The sequence below is a fragment of the Mesoplodon densirostris genome, chromosome 9 (assembly GCF_025265405.1).
Source record: "Mesoplodon densirostris isolate mMesDen1 chromosome 9, mMesDen1 primary haplotype, whole genome shotgun sequence".
NCBI lineage: Eukaryota > Metazoa > Chordata > Mammalia > Artiodactyla > Ziphiidae > Mesoplodon > Mesoplodon densirostris.
The window spans coordinates 112,269,632-112,288,843 of record NC_082669.1 but is presented as its reverse complement, the minus strand read 5'-3'; the positions used below and the strand labels follow the sequence as shown (position 1 = coordinate 112,288,843).

Genomic DNA, 19,212 nt, shown 5'->3' with positions numbered 1-19,212 from the left:
CTATAATACCATACTGTTAACTGTAGTCACCATGCTGTGCATTAGGACATCTCCTAACTGGAAGCTTGCTCTCTGACCGGCATCTCCCCATTCCCCCCGCCCCTCTCCCCAGGCCCCTGGCCACCACCATCTGCTCTGTTTCTGTGAGTTCGACTTTTTTAGATTCTACACATAAGTGGAATCATACCATATTTGTCTTTCTCTGTCTGATTTATTTCATTTAGCATAACGTCCTCAAGGTTCATTCATGTTGTTGCACATAGTAGGATTTCTTCCTTTCTCTTGGCTGAACTCCATTGCAGATGTGCGACATCTTCTTATCCATTTACCTGTTGACTGACACTTAGGTTGCTTCCGTGTCTTGGATGCTGTGCCTAATGCTGCCATGAACATGGAAGTGCAGAAATCTCTGTGAGATCTTGATTTCATCTCCTTTGGAAGGACAGATGCCCAGGAGTGGAATTGCTGGATCATATGGTAGCCCTACTTTTAATTTCTTGAGGAACCTCCATACTGTTCTCCACAGTGGCTGCACCAATTTACATTCCCACCAACAGTGCAGGAGGGCTCCCTTTTCTCCACATCAGGGACACTTGGTATTTGTTGTCTTTTTGATGACAGTCATTCTAAGAGGTGTGAGGTGATATCTCACTGTGGTGTTGATTTGCATTTTCCTGATTAGTGATACTGAAGACCTTTTTCATGTACCTGTGGGCCATTTGTTATGTCTTCAGAAAAATGCCTATTCACCTCCTCTGCCCAGTTTTTTAATCAGACATTTGGGTTTTTTGGCTGTTGAGTTGTATGTGTTCTTTATATATTTTGGATAAAAACCCCTTATGAGATATATGATTTGCAAATATTTTCTCCCATTCTGTAAGTTGTCTTTTTTCATTTTGTAGACTGTTTCCAGTGATGTGCAGAAGCTGTTAAGTTTGATGTAGTCCCTTTATTTATTTTTGCTTTTGTTGCTTGTGTTTTTGGTGTTATATCCAAAAAATCATTGCCAAGACCATTGTCAAGATTTCCCCCTGTGCTTGCTTTTTTTTAAAAATATTTATTTTATTTTATTTATTTATTTTTCTTTTTTTGGCTGCATCGGGTCTTAGTTGTAGCACACAGGCTCTTAGTTGTGGTGTGCAAGTTTCCCTCTAGTTGTGGCATGAGGGCTCCAGAGCACATGGGCTCTGTAGTTTGTGGCACACGGGCTCTCTCGTTGAGGCGTGCGAGCTCAGTAGTTGTGGCACGCGGGCTTATTTGCCCCGCGGTGTGGGATCTTAGTTCCCTGACCAGGAATCGAACCCGTGTCCCCTGCATTGGAAGGCGAAGTCTTAACCACTGGACTGGCAGGGAATTCCCTGCCCCTGTGCTTTCTTCTAGGAGTTTTGTGGTTTCAGGCTTTAGGTTTAAGTCTTTAACGCATTTTGAGTTAATTTTTATTATATCCTCTTGAATTAATCACTTTATCATTATATAATGACCTTCTCTGTCTGTTACAGCTTTAAAGTCCATTTTGTCTAACAGAAGCATAGCTACCCCTGCTCTCTTTTGGGTTCCACGTGAGTAGAATATCTTTTTCTGTCCCTGTACTTTGAGCCTATTTGTGCCCTTAATGGTGGAGTGAGTCTCTTGTTAGCAGCATATGAGTTTTGTTTTTTATCTATCCAGTCATTCTATGCCTTTTGATTGGAGAAATTAATTCATTTGCATTAAGAGTAATTACTGATAGGTAAGGACTTACTAATGCCACCTTATTGTCTTCTGGCTGTTTTGTAGTTCCCTTGTTCCTTTCTTCCTCACTTGCTGCATTCCGTTGTGAATTGATGACTTTCCAGAGTGGTATGCACTCATCCTTTCTCTTTATCTTAGTGTATCTACTGTAGGGTTTTGCTGTGTGGTTACCATGAGGCTTACATAAAACATCGTATAGGTATAAGTGTATTTCACACTGATAACATTGATTCCATACAAAAACTTTACTCCCCCCTTTTGTGTTTTTGATGTCACAATTTACATCTTTTTTATAGTGTATATTCATTAACAAACTATTGTAGCTATAGTTATTTTTAATACTTTTGTCCTTTAACCTTTATAAGAGAGTTAAGTGGTTAATACTCCACAATACTACAATATTAGAATATTCTGAATTTGACTATGTACTTTCTTTTACAAGTGTGATGTATATATTCATATGTTTTCATGTTACTAATTAGCATCCTTTCTTTTAAGCTTGAAAAACTCCTTTCAGCATTTCTCGTGAGGCAGGTCTAGTGATGAACTCCCTCATCGTTTGTTTGTCTGGGAAAGTCTTTAATCTCTCCTTCATTTCTGAAGGACATCTTTGCCAGATAGAGTATTCTTGGTTGACAGTGTTTTCCTTTTAGCACTTGGGCATCTTCTGGCCCATGAGGTTTCTGCTGAGAAATCCACTGTTAGCCTATGGGCATTTTCTTATTAAGTTAGTTAAAAGCTTATTGTCTCTTGCTGCTTTTAAGATTCTCAGTTTGTCTTTGATTTTTGAGTTTTATTGTAATGTGTCTTGGAGAAGAGCTCTTTAAATTGAGTTTGTTTGGTGACCTATGAGCTTCATACACTTGGATATCTAAATCTCTCCCCCATCTGGGAAGTTCTCAGCCATTATTTTTTTATATCCTTTCTTCCTCCTTCTCCCTCTCTTCTCCTGGGACTCTAATAATTAACAAATTGTTTCTTCTGCTGTATCCCAAAGATCACGTATGCTTTCTTCACTCTTTTTCTTTCGTTTTTCTTTGTTCTCCTCTTACTGAATAATTTCAAAGGTTTTGTCTTCTAATTCACAGGCTTGTTCTTCTGGTTGATCCATTCTAATGTTGATGCTTTCTATTGAATTTTTCATTTCATTCATTGTATACTTCAGCTCCAGAATTTGCTTGGTTCTTTTTTATTTTTTCTGTCCCTCTGTTAAACTTCTCATTTTGTTCATGTATTGTTTTCCTGATTTCGTTGAATGGTTTTTCTGTATTTTCTTGTAGCTCATCGAGCTTCCTCAAAACATTTATTTTGAATTCTTTATCGCATAAATCACAGATGTCCATGTCTTTGAGGTCAGTTATTGGAAGATTAGTGTGATCCTTTGGTGTTGTCATATTTCCTTGATTTTCATGTTCCTTGAAGTCTTGTGTTGCTGTCTTTGCATCTGAGGAAGCAGTCACCTCCCCCAGTCGTTACTGACTGACTTCAGGAGAGAAATCCCCTCCACCAGCCCTGCTGGGATATTGAGGCTTCTCAGATGGTCTATGGGTATGCCTGGTCCACGCTCCTTGCTCCCTCTGTGGCAGAATTCCAAGCATGTGTGCCTTCTCTCAATCCTGCAACACATCAGGCTAGTTGCTGACAGCCTCCTTTGCTTTCCCAAGGTGAGGCTGAAGCTCAAGTCGGTGGTGCCTCCCTGCCTGCAGACCTGGGCTGGCTTTCTGCACATGCTCACTAGCTATCTGCCAAAGCTGGCTCTCACTATCAGGGGTGAACCCAGGGAGCCAGCCACATGGTGTGGGCGAGGCATGTGGAGTGCTGGGGCCAGGAGAGGGATCTGCAGGAGAGGCATCCCCAGTGGCTCCTGAGTGGGCTTCTTGATCGAGTCCTCAACACTGCCGGTAGGATCCATATCCCTTTTTGTCCTCTGAGAGTCCTATTTACTGCTTCCCCAGTCTTTTCCATCCCCAGTCATGTGGCTCATGATTCAGTACTCTGGATGGGGTGGGGGAAAGATGAGCCTCTTTGGCAGTGTCCCACATGGCTGGGGAAGCCAGGCACTTACTCACATGCCCTCATTTTCCCCTGTGGGAGAAATCACTTGGCCCTGAGCTGTGCTTCCTTGGGGGGAGGGTGACATGGGTTAAGTCAGGCTATTCTTCTTTCCCTTTCCAATGTGTCCAAAGTTGTATTTTTTTGTTGTTGTTCCAACAGTGTGCTGGAACTTTGCCTTTGGAAACATGGGTTTCCACAAAGGCTTTCTCGTTGGTAGGTGATTGTCTAAGGCAGTGCTCTCCAGGGGCACCCAGGCTGCAGGCGAGAGGGGCTGGGGCAGCTTGGAGCAGGTTCAAGGGCCACTTCAGGGTCCACAGCATGGACCAAGGTGTGTGTGCCTGTGACCCGACGCTTGGGTGGGTAAGACTCCTCCTGGGTCCCTTGGCTTATGGTGCTGGATCCCACAGCTCCCACTAAGGCAGTTTTGTCCGTGGATGAATGCCAAGCTATGTTGCTTGTTAGGGGGAATACAAGTGAGGGACAACTTATTTGGCCATGTTGCTAATGTCATCCTCAGAAAAACTTTTCCTTATCAGTATTTGTATATTTCTTGTAAGTTTATTTTTAGGTATTAACTATTATGAAAGGGATCCTTTTCCATTGCATTTTATATCTGATTATTGTTGCTATACAGGATGCAATTATGATTGCATATTTATCTTGAATTTGAACATCTAATGGTTTAGTTCTAATAATTTTTCAAATGATTTTATAGATTTAAAATCCATGTGTATAGATAATAAACATGGATTATATAATGCACACACATTGTATTTTTGTTTTCTTGTATTACTGCATTGGCAAGGAATGGCCAAAGTGTGATTGTGGGTAAACTATTTTGCATCTTTAGGGTTTCACTATCTAAAATAATGTGTTTTTAGGTTCTGATATATAGTCTTTATTGTGACAAGGAAATTTCATTTAGTTCTAGTTCGCTGTCATTATTAGGAATGGCTGTTAAATTTAATATATTTTCAGTAAAGATTGAGATGCTTTAATATAATTTTTCTCAGTCATTTTCTTAAAATTTATTTATTTTATTTTTGGCTGCATTAGGTCTTCATTGCTGCGTGTGGGCTTTCTCTAGTTGCAGCAAGTGGGGGCTACTCTTTGTTGCAGTACGTGGACTTCTCATTGTGGTGGCTTCTTTTGTTGTGGAGCATGAGCTCTAGGTGTGCAGGCTTCAGTAGTTGTGGCTCACGGGCACTAGAGTGCAGGCTCAGTAGTTGTGGCGCACGGGCTTAGGTGCTCCAAGGCATGTGGGACCTTCCTGGACCAGGGCTCGTACCCACCAGAGTCCCCTGCATTGGCAGGTGGACTCGTAACCACTGCGCCACCAGGGAAGCCCCTTTCTCAGTCATTTTTTTTTTTTTTTTCCAAATGAATATTTTTTTTTATTAGTTTCTGCTTTATAACAAAGTGAATCAGTCATACATATACATCTGTTCCCACATCCCCTCCCTCATGCATCTCCCTCCCTCCCACCCTCCCTATCCCTCCCCTCCAGGCAGTCACAAAGCACCGAGCTGATCTCCCTGTGCTCTGCGGCTGCTTCCCACTGTCTATCTAGCCTACGTTTGGTAGTGTATATATGTCCATGCCTCTCTTTCGCTTTGTCACAGCTTACCCTTCCCCCTCCCCATATCCTCAAGTCCATTCTCAAGTAGGTCTGTGTCTTTATTCCCGTTTTACCCCTAGGTTCTTCATGACATTTTTTTTTTCTTATATTCCATATATATGTGTTAGCATACGGTATTTGTCTTTCTCTTTCTGACTTACTTCACTCTGTATGACAGACTCTAGGTCTATCCACCTCATTACAAATAGCTCAGTTTCGTTTCTTTTTATGGCTGAGTAATATTCCATTGTATATATGTGCCACATCTTCTTTATCCATTCATCCGATGATGGACACTTAGGTTGTTTCCAGCTCCGGGCTATTGTGAATAGAGCTGCAATGAACATTTTGGTACATGTCTCTTTTTGAATTATGGTTTTCTCAGGGTATATGCCTAGTAGTGGGATTGCTGGATCATATGGTAGTTCTATTTTTAGTTTTTTAAGGAACCTCCATACTGTTCTCCATAGTGGCTGTACCAATTCACATTCCCACCAGCAGTGCAAGAGTGTTCCCTTTTCTCCACACCCTCTCCAGCATTTATTGTTTCTAGATTTCTTGATGATGGCCATTCTGACTGGTGTGAGATGATATCTCATTGTAGTTTTGATTTGCATTTCTCTAATGATTAATGATGTTGAGCATTCTTTCATGTGTTTGTTGGCAGTCTGTATATCTTCTTTGGAGAAATGCCTATTTAAGTCTTCTGCCCATTTTTGGATTGGGTTGTTTGTTTTTTTGCTATTGAGCTGCATGAGCTGTTTATAAATTTTGGAGATTAATCCTTTGTCAGTTGCTTCATTTGCAAATATTTTCTCCCATTCTGAGGGTTGTCTTTTGGTCTTGTTTATGGTTTCCTTTGCTGTGCAAAAGCTTTGAAGTTTCATTAGGTCCCATGTGTTTATCTTTGTTTTTATTTCCATTTCTCTAGGAGGTGGGTCCAAAAGGATCTTGCTGTGATTTATGTCATAGAGTGTTCTACCTATGTTTTCCTCTAAGAGTTTGATAGTTTCTGGCCTTACATTTAAGTCTTTAATCCATTTTGAGCTTATTTTTGTGTATGGTGTTAGGGAATGATCTAATCTCATACTTTTACATGTCCCTGTCCAGTTTTCCCAGCACCACTTATTGAAGAGGCTGTCCTTTCTCCACTGTACATTCCTGCCTCCTTTATCAAAGATAAGTTGGCCATATGTGCGTGGGTTTATCTCTGGGCTTTCTATCCTGATCCACTGATCTATCTTTCTGTTTTTATGCCAGTACCACACTGTCTTAATTACTGTAGCTTTGTAGTATAGTCTGAAGTCAGGGAGCCTGATTCCTCCAGCTCCTTTTTTCGTTCTCAAGATTGCTTTGGCTATTCGGGGTCTTTTGTTTTTCCAAACAAATTTTGAAATTTTTTGTTCTAGTTCTGTGAAAAATGCCAGTGGTAGTTTGATAGGGATTGCATTGAATCTGTAGATTGCTTTGGGTAGTAGAGTCATTTTCACAATATTGATTCTTCCAATCCAGGAGCATGGTATATCTCTCCATCTGTTTGTATCATCTTTAATTTCTTTCAGCAGTGTCTTATAATTTTCTGCATACAGGTCTTTTGTCTCCTTAGGTAGGTTTATTCCTAGATATTTTATTCTTTTTGTTGCAGTGGTAAATGGGAGTGTTTTCTTGATTTCATTTTCAGATTTTTCATCATTAGTGTACAGGAATGCCAGAGATTTCTGTACATTAATTTTGTAACCTGCTACTTTACCAAATTCATTGATTAGCTCTAGTAGTTTTTCGGTAGCATCTTTAGGATTCTCTATGTATAGTATCATGTCATCTGCAAACAATGACAGCTTTACTTCTTCTTTTCCGATTTGGATTCCTTTTATTTCCTTTTCTTCTCTGATTGCTGTGGCTAAAACTTCCAAAACTAGGTTGAATAAGAGTGGTGAGAGTGGGCAACCTTGTCTTGTTCCTGATCTTAGTGGAAATGGTTTCAGTTTTTCACCATTGAGGACAATGTTGGCTGTGGGTTTGTCATATATGGCCTTTATTATGTTGAGGAAAGTTCCCTCTATGCCTACTTTCTGCAGGGTTTTTATCATAAATGGGTGTTGAATTTTGTCGAAAGCTTTCTCTGCATCTATTGAGATGATCATATGGTTTTTCTCCTTCAACTTGTTAATATGGTGTATCACATTGATTGATTTGCGTATATTGAAGAATCCTTGCATTCCTGGGATAAACCCCACTTGATCATGGTGTATGATCCTTTTAATGTGCTGTTGGATTCTGTTTGCTAGTATTTTGTTGAGGATTTTTGCATCTATGTTCATCAGTGATATTGGCCTGTAGTTTTCTTTCTTTGTGACATCCTTGCCTGGTTTTGGTATCAAGGTGATGGTGGCCTCGTAGAATGAGTTTGGGAGTGTTCCTTCCTCTGAAATTGTTTGGAAGAGTTTGAGAAGGATGGGTGTTAGCTCTTCTCTAAATGTTTGATAGAATTCGCCTGTGAAGCCATCTGGTCCTGGGCTTTTGTTTGATGGAAGATTTTTAATCACAGTTTCAATTTCAGTGCTTGTGATTGGTCTATTCATATTTTCTATTTCTTCCTGAGTGAGTCTTGGCAGGTTGTGCATTTCTAAGAATTTGTCCATTTCTTCCAGGTTGTCCATTTTATTGGCATAGAGTTGCTTGTAGTAATCTCTCATGATCTTTTGTATTTCTGCAGTGTCAGTTGTTACTTCTCCTTTTTCATTTCTAATTCTATTGATTTGAGTCTTCTCCCTTCTTTTCTTGATGAGTCTGGCTAATGGTTTGTCAATTTTGTTTATCTTCTCAAAGAACCAGCTTTTAGTTTGGTTGATCTTTGCTATCGTTTCCTTCATTTCTTTTTCATTTATTTCTGATCTGATCTTTATGATTTCTTTCCTTCTGCTAGCTTTGGGGGTTTTTTGTTCTTCTTTCTCTAATTGCTTTAGGTGCAGGGTCAGGTTGTTTACTCGAAATGTTTCCTGTTTCTTAAGGTGGGATTGTATTGCTATAAACTTCCCCCTTAGAACTGCTTTTGCTGCATCCCATAGGTTTTGGGTTGTCGTGTCTCCATTGTCATTTGTTTCTAGGTATTTTTTAATTTCCTCTCTGATTTCTTCAGTGATCACTTCGTTATTGAGTAGTGTATTGTTTAGCCTCCATGTGTTTGTATTTTTTACAGATCTTTTCCTGTAATTGATGTCTAGTCTCATAGCATTGTGGTCGGAAAAGATACTTGATACAATTTCAATTTTCTTAAATTTACCAAGGCTTGATTTGTGACCCAAGATATGATCTATCCTGGAGAATGTTCCATGAGCACTTGAGAAAAATGTGTATTCTGTTGTTTTTGGATGAAATGTCCTATAAATATCAACTAAGTCCATCTTGTTTAATGTATCATTTAAAGCTTGTGTTTCCTTATTTATTTTCATTTTGGACGATCTGTCCATTGGTGAAAGTGGGGTGTTAAAGTCCCCTACTATGATTGTGTTACTGTCGATTTCCCCTTTTATGGCTGTTAGTATTTGCCTTATGTATTGAGGTGCTCCTATGTTGGGTGCATAAATATTTACAATTGTTATATCTTCTTCTTGGATCGATCCCTTGATCATTATGTAGTGTCCTTCTTTGTCTCTTCTAATAGTCTTTATTTTAAAGTCTATTTTGTCTGATATAAGAATTGCTACTCCAGCTTTCTTTTGATTTCCATTTGCATGGAATATCTTTTTCCATCCCCTTACTTTCAATCTGTATGTGTCTTTAGGTCTGAAGTGGGTCTCTTGTAGACAGCATATATATGGGTCTTGTTTTTGTATCCATTCAGCCACTCTGTGTCTTTTGGTGGGAGCATTTAGTCCATTTACATTTAAGGTAATTATTGATATGTATGTTCCTATTCCCATTTCCTTAATTGCTTTGGGTTCGTTATTGTAGGTATATTCCTTCTGTTGTGTTTCTTGCCTAGAGAAGTTCCTTTAGCATTTGTTGTAAAGCTGGTTTGGTGGTGCTGAACTCTCTCAGCTTTTGCTTGTCTGTAAAGGTTTTAATTTCTCCATCAAATCTGAATGAGATCCTTGCTGGGTAGAGTAATCTTGGCTGCAGGTTTCTCTCCTTCATCACTTTAATTATGTCCTGCCACTCCCTTCTGGCTTGTAGAGTTTCTGCTGAGAGATCAGCTGTTAACCTGATGGGGATTCCCTTGTGTGTTATTTGTTGTTTTTCCCTTGCTGCTTTTAATATGATTTCTTTGTGTTTAATTTTTGACAGTTTGATTAATATGTGTCTTGGTGTATTTCTCCTTGGATTTATTCTGTATGGGACTCTCTGCGCCTCCTGGACTTGATTAACTATTTCCTTTCCCATATTGGGGAAGTTTTCAACTATAATCTCTTCAAATATTTTCTCAGTCCCTTTCTTTTTCTCTTCTTCTTCTGGAACCCCTATAATTCGAACGTTGGTGCGTTTAATGTTGTCCCAGAGGTCTCTGAGACTGTCCTCTGTTCTTTTCAATCTTTTTTCTTTATTTTGCTCTGCATCAGTTATTTCCACTATTTTATCTTCCACCTCACTTATCCGTTCTTCTGCCTCAGTTATTCTGCTATTGATCCCATCTAGAGTATTTTTTATTTCATGTATTGTGTTTTTAATCGATGCTTGATTCATCTTTAGTTCTTCTAGGTCCTTGTTAACTGTTTCTTGCATTTTGTCTATTCTATTTCCAAGATTTTGGATCATCTTTACCATCATTATTCTGAATTCTTTTTCAGGTAGACTGCCTATTACCTCTTCATTTGTTAGGTCTGGTAGGTTTTTATCTTGCTCCTTCACCTGCTGTGTGTTTTTCTGTCTTCTCATTTTGCTTATGTTACTGTGTTTGGGGTCTCCTTTTTGCAGGCTGCAGATTCGTAGTTCCCGTTGTTTTTCGTGTCTGACCCCAGTGGCTAAGGTTGTTTCAGTAGGTTGTATAGACTTCCTGGTGGGGGGGACTAATGCCTGTGTTCTGGTGGTTGAGGCTCGATCTTGTCTTTCTGGTGGACAGGTCCACGTCTGGTGGTGTGTTTTGGGGTGCCTATGGCCTTATTATGTTTTTAGGTAGCTTCTCTGCTAATGGGTGGGGTTGTGTTCCTGCCTTGCTAGTTGCTTGGCATAGGGTGACCAGCACTGTGGCTTGCTGGTCGTTGACTGAAGCTGGGTGCTGGTGTTGGGATGGAGATCTCTGGGAGATTTTCGCTGCTTGATATTATGTGGAGCTGGGAGGTCTCTTGTGGACCCGTGTCCTGAAGTTGGCTCTCCCACTTCAGAGGCACAGCACTGGCTCCTGGCTGCAGCACCAAGAGCCTTTCATCCACCCAGCTCAGAATAACAGGGAGAAAAAGCAGAAAGAAAGAATTAGTAGAAGAGAGAAAGAGAGAGGGAAAGAAAGGAAGAAGGGAAGAAAGGAAGGAAGGAAGGAAGAAAGAAAGAAAGGAGGGAGGGAGTGAGGAAGGATGGAAAGAAAGAAGGAAAGAAAGGAGGGAGGGAGGGGGCAATGAAAGCAAAAGGAAGAGTGAATGGAAGAAGGGAGGGAGGGAGGGAGGAAGGGAAGAAAGAAAGAAAGACAGGAGGGAGGGAGGGAGGAAGGAAAGAAAAAGAAAGTGGAAAGAAGAAGGGTGGGAGGGAGGGAGGAAAGAAAAAGAAAGAAGGAAAGGAAGAGCGGAGGGAGGGAGGGAGGAAGGGAAGGTAGGAAAAAAAGAAAGAGCAGGTAAAGTAAAATAGAATAAAGTATGAAATATAGTAGCGTTATTAAAATTAGAAAGTAATTATTGAAAAAAAAAAAAAAAAAAAAAAAACGGACCGATAGAACCCTGGGACATATGGTGGAAGCAAAGCTATACAGAGAGAATCTTACACAGAAGATTACACATACACATTCACAAAAAGAGAGCAGGGGGAAAAATCAAAAATCTTGCTCTCCAAGCCCACCTCCTCAATTTGGGATAATTCGTTGTAAAAAGAGGAAAAGGGCAAGAAGTCTGAAATCTTGCTCTCTAAGTCCACCTCCTTACTTTGGAATAATTCGTTGTAAAAAGAGGAAAAGGGGGGAAAGTCTTAAATCTTGTCCTCAAAGTCCACTTCCTCAATTTGGGATGATTCGCTGTCCATTCATGCACTCCACAGACGCAGGGCACATCAAATGGACCGTGGAGCTTTAATCCGCTGCCTCCGAGGCTGCACAGAGAGATTTCCCTGACTCTGCTCTCACAGCTCCCGGGTCTCAGCCTTGGACCTGGCCCCGCCTCTGTGCGTAGGTCGCCGGAGGGCGTCCGTTCTTCGCTCAGACAGGACGGGTTTAAAGGAGCCGCTGATTCGGGGGCTCTGGCTCACTCATGCAGAGGGGAGGGAGGGGCGCGCAGTGTGGGGCGGGCCTGCGGCGGCAGAGGCCGGCGTGACGTTGCAGCAGCCCGTGGCGCTCCGTGCGCTTTCCCGGGAAAGCCGTCCCCGGGTCTCGGGACCCCGGCAGTGGCGGGGTGCACAGGTCCCCCGGAAGGCGGGGCGGACAGTGACCCGCGCTCGCACACAGGCCCCGCGGCTGCGGCGGCGGCGGCGGGCGGCGGCAGGCGGCGGCGGCGGCGGGCGGCGGGGGTGGCGGCGGCGGCGGGCCTCGGCGGCGGCGGCGGTGGCGGGCCGCGGGGGCGGCGGCGGCGGCGGGCCGCGGCGGCGGTGGCGGCGGTGGCGGGCCGCGGGGGCGGCGGCGGCGGCGGCGGCGGCGGGCGGCGGGCCGCGTCGGGCGGCGGCGGCGGCGGCGGGCCGCGGCGGCGGCGGGCGGCGGCGGGCGGTGGGCGGCGGCGGGCCGCGGCGGCTGCGGGCGGCGGCGGCCCACGCCCGTCTCCGAGGTCCACGCCTTACCCGCGGCTCGCGCCTGTCTCCGGCGCTTCCCTAAGCAGCCCTTTTAATGCCCTCTCCTCGCGCACCAGGAAACGAAAGTGAAAGTGAAAAAAGACTCTTGCCTCTTCAGCAACTCCAGACCCTTTCCCCGGACTCCCTCCGGGCTAGCCGTGGTGCACTAACCCCTTCAGGCTCTCTTCCTGCCGCCAGCCCCTGTCCTCTCCCTGCGCTCCGACTGAAAGCCGATACCGAAGCCTCAGCTCCCAGCCCCGCCCGCCACGGCGGCCCGAGCAGACAAGCCTCTCGGGCTGGTGTGTGCCTGAGGGCACCGATCCTCTGTGCCGGAATCTCTCCGCTTTGCCCTCCACACCCCTGTTGCTGTGCTCTCCTCCGCTACTCCGAAGCTTTCCCCCTCCGCCACCTGCAGTCTCCGCCCGCGAAGGGGCTTGCACTGTGTAGAAACCTTCCCTCCTTCACGGCTCCCTCCCACTGGTGCAGGTCCCGTCCCTATCCTATTGTCTCTGTTTATTCTTTTTTTCTTTTTCCCTACCCAGGTATGTGGGGAGTTTCTTGCCTTTTAGGGGGTCTGAGGTCTTCTGTCGGCGTTCAGTAGGTGTTCTGTAGGAGTTGTTCCACGTGTAGATGAATTTCTGATGTATCTGTGGGGAGGAAGGTGATCTCCGCGTCTTACTCTTCCGCCATCTTCCTCCGGCCCTCTCAGTCATTTTTATATTTTATATTTCTTTCTATGTTTTCTTTTTTTTTTTTTTTTTGCAGTACACGGGCCTCTCACCGTTGCGGCCCCTCCCGTCGCAGAGCACAGGCTCCGGACACGCAGGCCCAGCGGCCATGGCCCACGGGCCCAGCCACTCCGCAGCATGTGGGATCCTCCCAGATCGGGCACGAACCCGTGTCCCCTGCATCGGCAGGCGGACTCTCAGCCACTGCGCCACCAGGGAAGCCCTGTTTGCTATTTTTATAGGAGGTAATTTCAATTATATTTTCAGATTTAACAGCACAAAGTTGTATACAATAGTCTTTTATAATTTAGAGATAATTGCCACATATGTGATTATGCCTCCCATTCTGTGTATCTGCATTCTGCTTTATCTAATTTGTTTTAACCCTGGTGAGACTTTACCTTGTAGTTGTTCCTGTTTTTGTTTTTGTTTTTTTTTTGGAAGAGCTTTTTTTTTCTTTTTTAACAGCTTTATTGGAGTGTAATTGCTTTACAATGTTGTGTTAGTGTCTGCTGTATAACAAAGTGAATCAGCTATACATATACATATATCCCCATATCCCCTCTCTCTTGCCTCTCCCTCCCACCCTCCCTATCCCACCCCTCTAGGTGGTCACAAAGCACCGAGCTGATCTCCCTGTGCTATGTGGCTGCTTCCCACTAACTATCTATTTTACATTTGGTAGTGTATATATGTCAATGCCACTCTCTCACTTTGTCCCAGCTTACCCTTCCCCCTCCCCGTGTCCTCAAATTCATTCTCTATGTCTGCATCTTTATTCCTGTCCTGCCCCTAGGTTCATCAGAACCATTTTTTCTTTTTTTTTAGATTCCATATATATGTGTTAGCACACGGTATTTGTTTTTCTCTTTCTGGCTTACTTCACTCTGTATGACAGACTCTAGGTCCATCCACCTCACTGTTAATGTTTTTTAAACTCTGATGAGCTATTTATCTTATAGTTTCTCTTTTCCAAAATACCAGCTATTGGCTTCATTTACCAGTTTTACTTTTTTCCTAATAAATTACTTATTTTTATACTTTCTACTTCCTACATTTAAAGATTTGAATGGTTGGTTCATTATTCTTTCATCTTTCTTGTTCAATAATGAATGTACTTGACACTACTGTCCTCTAAGTACAGCTTTAGCTATGTACCACAGAATAGCAGTGTCATGAACACCAGAATAGTGTATGTTAGATTCTAGATTCCCAAATACACTTTAAAATTCATTTATTTTATTATGATTTTCTATTTTATTTCTTTGTGCATTCCTCATTTATTCTTGAGCATGTCTTTGTGTAGAACATTTTTGTTTCATTTGGTTCAAATCTCCCATAAGCAGCTACTAGCAGATTTTTTTCAGTGTAATTCAAGAATCTGTTGTTTAATACAGAAATTTATCTCAATCATTGTTTGTTGCAACTGTTATCCTATCATCTTACGTTTTCTACTCATTATCCATTCTTGTTGCCTTTTCCTGACTTGTACGAAATCTTTTTTTTTTTTTTTTTTTTGGCCATGCCACGTGGCATTCGGGATTTTATCTCCCCAACCAGGGATCGAACCCGTGCCCCCTGCAGTGGAAACGTGAAGCCCTAACCACTGGACCGCAAGGGAAGTCCCTGTAGGAAATCTTTTTATATCACCACATATATATCCACTTTGGTCTTCATAATTGCTGTGAAGAAATCATTGTATGCATGCTTCCTTGGTGGCAGGCTCTTGGGTTGTTTATGGTTCTTCCTCTTTTATAATCATTGCTATAGTTAACATACTCGTGAATGTATCTTAGAAAACATTATGAGCATATCTGGGGGGTAAATTTCTAGAGAAGGGGTCAAAGGGAACTGTTAGCCAGCAGGATGGTACATTCTTAGTTCTACCAATGGCTTATAAGACTGTCTAATTTCCCCCTCCTTCTTATCAGCTCTAGATAATTATCATCAAAATTTTCAATTCTTGCCAATCTAATAGGTGAAATAGGTTTTTATTTTTGCTTTAGTTTAGTTTTCTCTAATTATGAGTAAGGTTGAGCGTCTTTTTATATAGTAATCACGTATCTGTAGTCCTATAAACTGCTTGTCACATATTAAGGAAATTTGCTTCTAGTCCTCTGAATTGCAAATATGTTTTCCTGATTTGTCATTGGTCTTTCAATTTTTTCTTCCTATACATACGTTTTGAAGTTTTATGTAGTTACCAATCCGTTCCTTTATGGTTTGTGTGTGTGTGTGTTTATCATTTTACAGGTCCTACCAGAGAGGTCCTTCTCACTCCCAGATGAGGAATTTATTTTATAATGCCTTCTTCTAAAATTACTATGTTTAAGTTTTCATGTTTAACTCTTTGTTCTGTATGGAACATATTCTAGTGTAAGGAGTGAATTCCATTTTTGTTTATGCCCTCTCCTCCTCCCCTCCACCCTGCCCCCCCACTTCCTTCTCATGTCTGACTCAAGCCCAACTCCTTGGGATTTAGAAACTGTACATCCTAGTTCTACATTTCATATAGAGTTTATCTTTACATTTTAATTGTTAACATTTCACTGCATTTGTATTCTCTCTTCAGATGTACATGTGTATATGGGAGTGTGTGATCTATTTAAGGGTTAGATGCAGACATCACAATACTTCACCCCTAAATCCTTCAGCATGTGACTCCTGAGAACCAGGACACTGTACCTGACAGTGACACTGCAATGAACACACAACTTACACATGACTACTGTATAATATGTGGTCCATGTTCATATCCCCACATATCCCAATTGTAGTACTGGTTTTACGTTTAGTTTTGATCCAGGATCCAATCAAAGACCTCTCATTACATTTAAATATTATATCTCTCAGACATCTTTGTTCTAGAACATTCCTCTTCTTTTCTTTATAACATTTTACAATTGAAGTCAGCTGTTTTGCAGAATATTCCTCACTTTGGATTTACCTGGTTACATGTGTCCTCATGACTGGGTTCAGGTGAAGCAGCTTTGGTATGAAGGTGCAAAGGCTGTGTTCGGTCCCAGTGCTCCCCGTGCACGTTAGGGACCCATGGGTCACTCTGTGCAGCGAGTGGTGGTCACTGGGCTGCGAAGATGTCTACCAGACCTTTCCAGTGTACCGACTTCTCATTCTCTTTATAAATTCTCACTGATGTGTGGGATGATTCTTTGAGAATTTGTGTGAAAATCCAGTTCCTCGACAGTTGTTCACCCAATAGCTTATAGCAATTTACTGACATAGTTCTCAAACTATCATTTGTGTGCATCCATACAGTCTGGATATATCTATAGAATCCTGGGTAAAATGAAATTCAGTGACCTATTTCAATCATCTTTCAAATTCCATTAAAGCACATTGGCATTTTAAAGTTGTGGATTAACGCTTCCTAGATCATGCCTATAGCTCAGCATGTGAGTTCCATCAAGTTGGAAAAGGTAGGAAAAATCATCAAATTGCAAGAGTCATTTCCTAAATGATCAGAAGTGCAACAGAACAGGACCCCATCCCTTGTCCCAGACGTCCTCCGCACCCCGTCCTGCTGGAAGGGGTGTGAATGACTAGGAGAAAACAAGGTAGAATTCCAGATTCTTGATCACAGCCTCTCACCCTTCTGCCCCTGACTTCTCCAAAGGCCAGAGCGGCTGCAGAAACTGCCCACCCTGCCAGAGGGGCGCCTCCTAGAGCCCGGACAGGGGACAGCACCGTGGGCATCTCCAGCTGACCGGCACCACAGAAGCAAATCTCTCCACCCACTGTTCAACCTCCGTCATCGAGATCCACAGTATTTTTTTTTTTTTCGGTACGCGGGCCTCTCACTGCCGCAGCCTCTCCCGTTGCCGAGCACAGACTCCGGACGCGCAGGCTCAGCGGCCATGGCTCACGGGCCCAGCCGCTCAGCGGCACGTGGGATCCTCCTGGACCGGGGCACGAACCCGCGCCCCCCGCATCGGCAGGCAGACTCCCAACCACTGTGCCACCAGGGAAGCCCAAGATCCACAGTATTTTAAGGCCATTTGCTCACATGCTGCCTTTAATGGTCTACTCCTGAGGGCAAATCAAGTATAGTTTCTTGATAAGTCTGAGGCACAGACATCACATAAGCCATGATTCTGATTTTCTTTTGCACATACTGATAGCCACCTTGCTTGGAACAGTTACCTAAGCGATCAGGAAGGGTATTAGAAAAAATATCTATTATCGCACTGCTTTAGAGTCGAGCCTAAATCCTCTTACTCTTAGGATTCCCGTGCAGTCCTGGGACACTGTGAAGAAGCCCCTCACACCTCCCACCTCGGCACACAGAAGGTGGGCGAAGTTGCAAGACGCCAGAAAAGGAGACGCACAGACAGCAGCCCGGCGGCCTGAGGTCAGGCCGGGGGTCGGACGACAGCACGGGGTTGATGTGTTGATGGCAGCTGCACGGGGCCAAGGTCCTTACGCTTCATACGCCCACGGAAGTCATACAGCGGAAGAAAGGGGATCCCGCACACGGTGAAGGGTAATTTTCTATCACTCATTGTTCCACATGGGAGTGCAGCCCAAAAAATAGGTGCGTTTAGAAGAGATCGAAATAAATGTGTGAGTGATGCTTCCACAAATAACTAACAGGGAAGTGTGACTGTGAGTTTAATCTTAGTGATTTGAGGGTCACATCATCAGAATACCATACTCTCATACAGTGCTATCCTAAAGAAATGTGGACTAGCACTAAATCTAAAACAACATAAAGATTAACTTGAACAATATGTTAACATTTGTAATAAATACAAATTTTCCAGTGCCTACTGTGTGCTACGGCTCTCAGGGCTGGAGCAGCTCTGCAGGGAGGGGTTACTGCCTTTACATCACAGGCGCGGACTCTGAGGCCACAGCTGCAGCTGTTGGCCTGAAGCCACAGAGCTGGGGAGGGTAGACCAGGGACTGTGGCCCAGGTAGCCGCTCCTTCCTCTGGGCCTGGCCTTTTTGTATGAGGCACATAACAAAGTTGTCAAACAAGCCGAAAAGTACAGATAAAAATGGTTAAAAGAAAGGGTAGAAACTGAAGTTATTTATTTCTAAAACGTTTTTGGTGACCCCAGGAGGTCCTCAATAAAATGGTAGCACTGCCGGTCTTTCTTTCTTTTTTTTTTTTAAGTTCCTTTCCATTTCTCAGGGGATGTTTATTTAAACAACTGTCATAAAATGGCCAAACAGAAATTGCTTTGAATTTAACCTTATTCCAATTTTATGAATTTATGATTTGACTAGAAGAGGAAATCTGAAAGTATGGACCGCCTGGGTTAGAAAGCCAGTTTAAGGTGCCCGCATCTCAACCATTTGTAAAAAGCCCCAAACTGAAGTAAAGCTCAGGGTTTCATGGCCTTGCTGGCCTCCATGACCCATGAGTCACTGGCAGGGACCCGGCCTGGAGTGTCGAGGGTCTCACACCCACCTTTGCTTCAAAGAACTTTCTCCTCAGCTTGGCGTCCGTGGGCGGCACCGTCCTCCTCAGCTCCCGGTACCACTTCCTGACCACGTGTCCCCTCCAGAAGGCCTGGATCCTGGAGCACAGAACCCCATCAGCCCTGCCGTGCCAGCCCCGGGACGCGGCCAGGCCACAGGGAAGACCCCCCAGCAGCTTCCAAAGGCCTCCAAGCACCCTCTCAGATGGGCAGGCATGTTCCCGTGGCTCGGGGACCCCTTACCTGGTCGCACACTTTATTCTGAAGAGTCGGGCGCCGTCGTGAATCACTCTGGTTTTTTTTTTGCGGTACGCGGGCCTCTCACTGTTGTGGCCTCTCCCGTTGCGGAGCGCAGGCTCCGGACGCGCAGGCTCAGCGGCCACGGCTCACGGGCCCAGCCGCTCCGCGGCATGTGGGATCTTCCCGGACCGGGGCACGAACCCGTGTCCCCTGCATCGGCAGGCGGACTCTCAACCACTGCGCCACCAGGGAAGCCCCGAATCACTCTGGTTTGATACTGGTTCTTTCTACAGAGAGGACAGGTTTTTTTATTTGTGAACTTTTCAAAAGCCTGAAGGCATGCCTGAAGAAAAACATTTCACTTAAAATTTTACGAGTAATTGCTTATAAACAACAATTTGACTTCTAATGTAATTATAGTGTTCTTTTCTCTCATAATTATGAGACTAGTCCAATTGGAGACTTAGTCCAATTCAGATTATGAAGGGAAGAAGTTTCA

General features: G+C 43.6%; 1 protein-coding gene across 1 annotated transcript in view; it reads right to left on the bottom strand.

Annotated features, from left to right (window-relative positions):
• Nucleotides 1-19,212, bottom strand: part of RNF32 (ring finger protein 32) — a 44,170-nt gene that overhangs the window by 11,127 nt on the left and 13,831 nt on the right. Inside the window, exons 6-8 of the mRNA XM_060108207.1 lie at nucleotides 18,960-19,056; nucleotides 18,717-18,762; nucleotides 18,464-18,572 (exon numbers count right to left, since the gene is read on the bottom strand). Coding sequence (XP_059964190.1) covers nucleotides 18,464-18,572; nucleotides 18,717-18,762; nucleotides 18,960-19,056 — 252 coding nt within the window. The remainder of the gene's footprint in view (nucleotides 1-18,463; nucleotides 18,573-18,716; nucleotides 18,763-18,959; nucleotides 19,057-19,212) is intronic.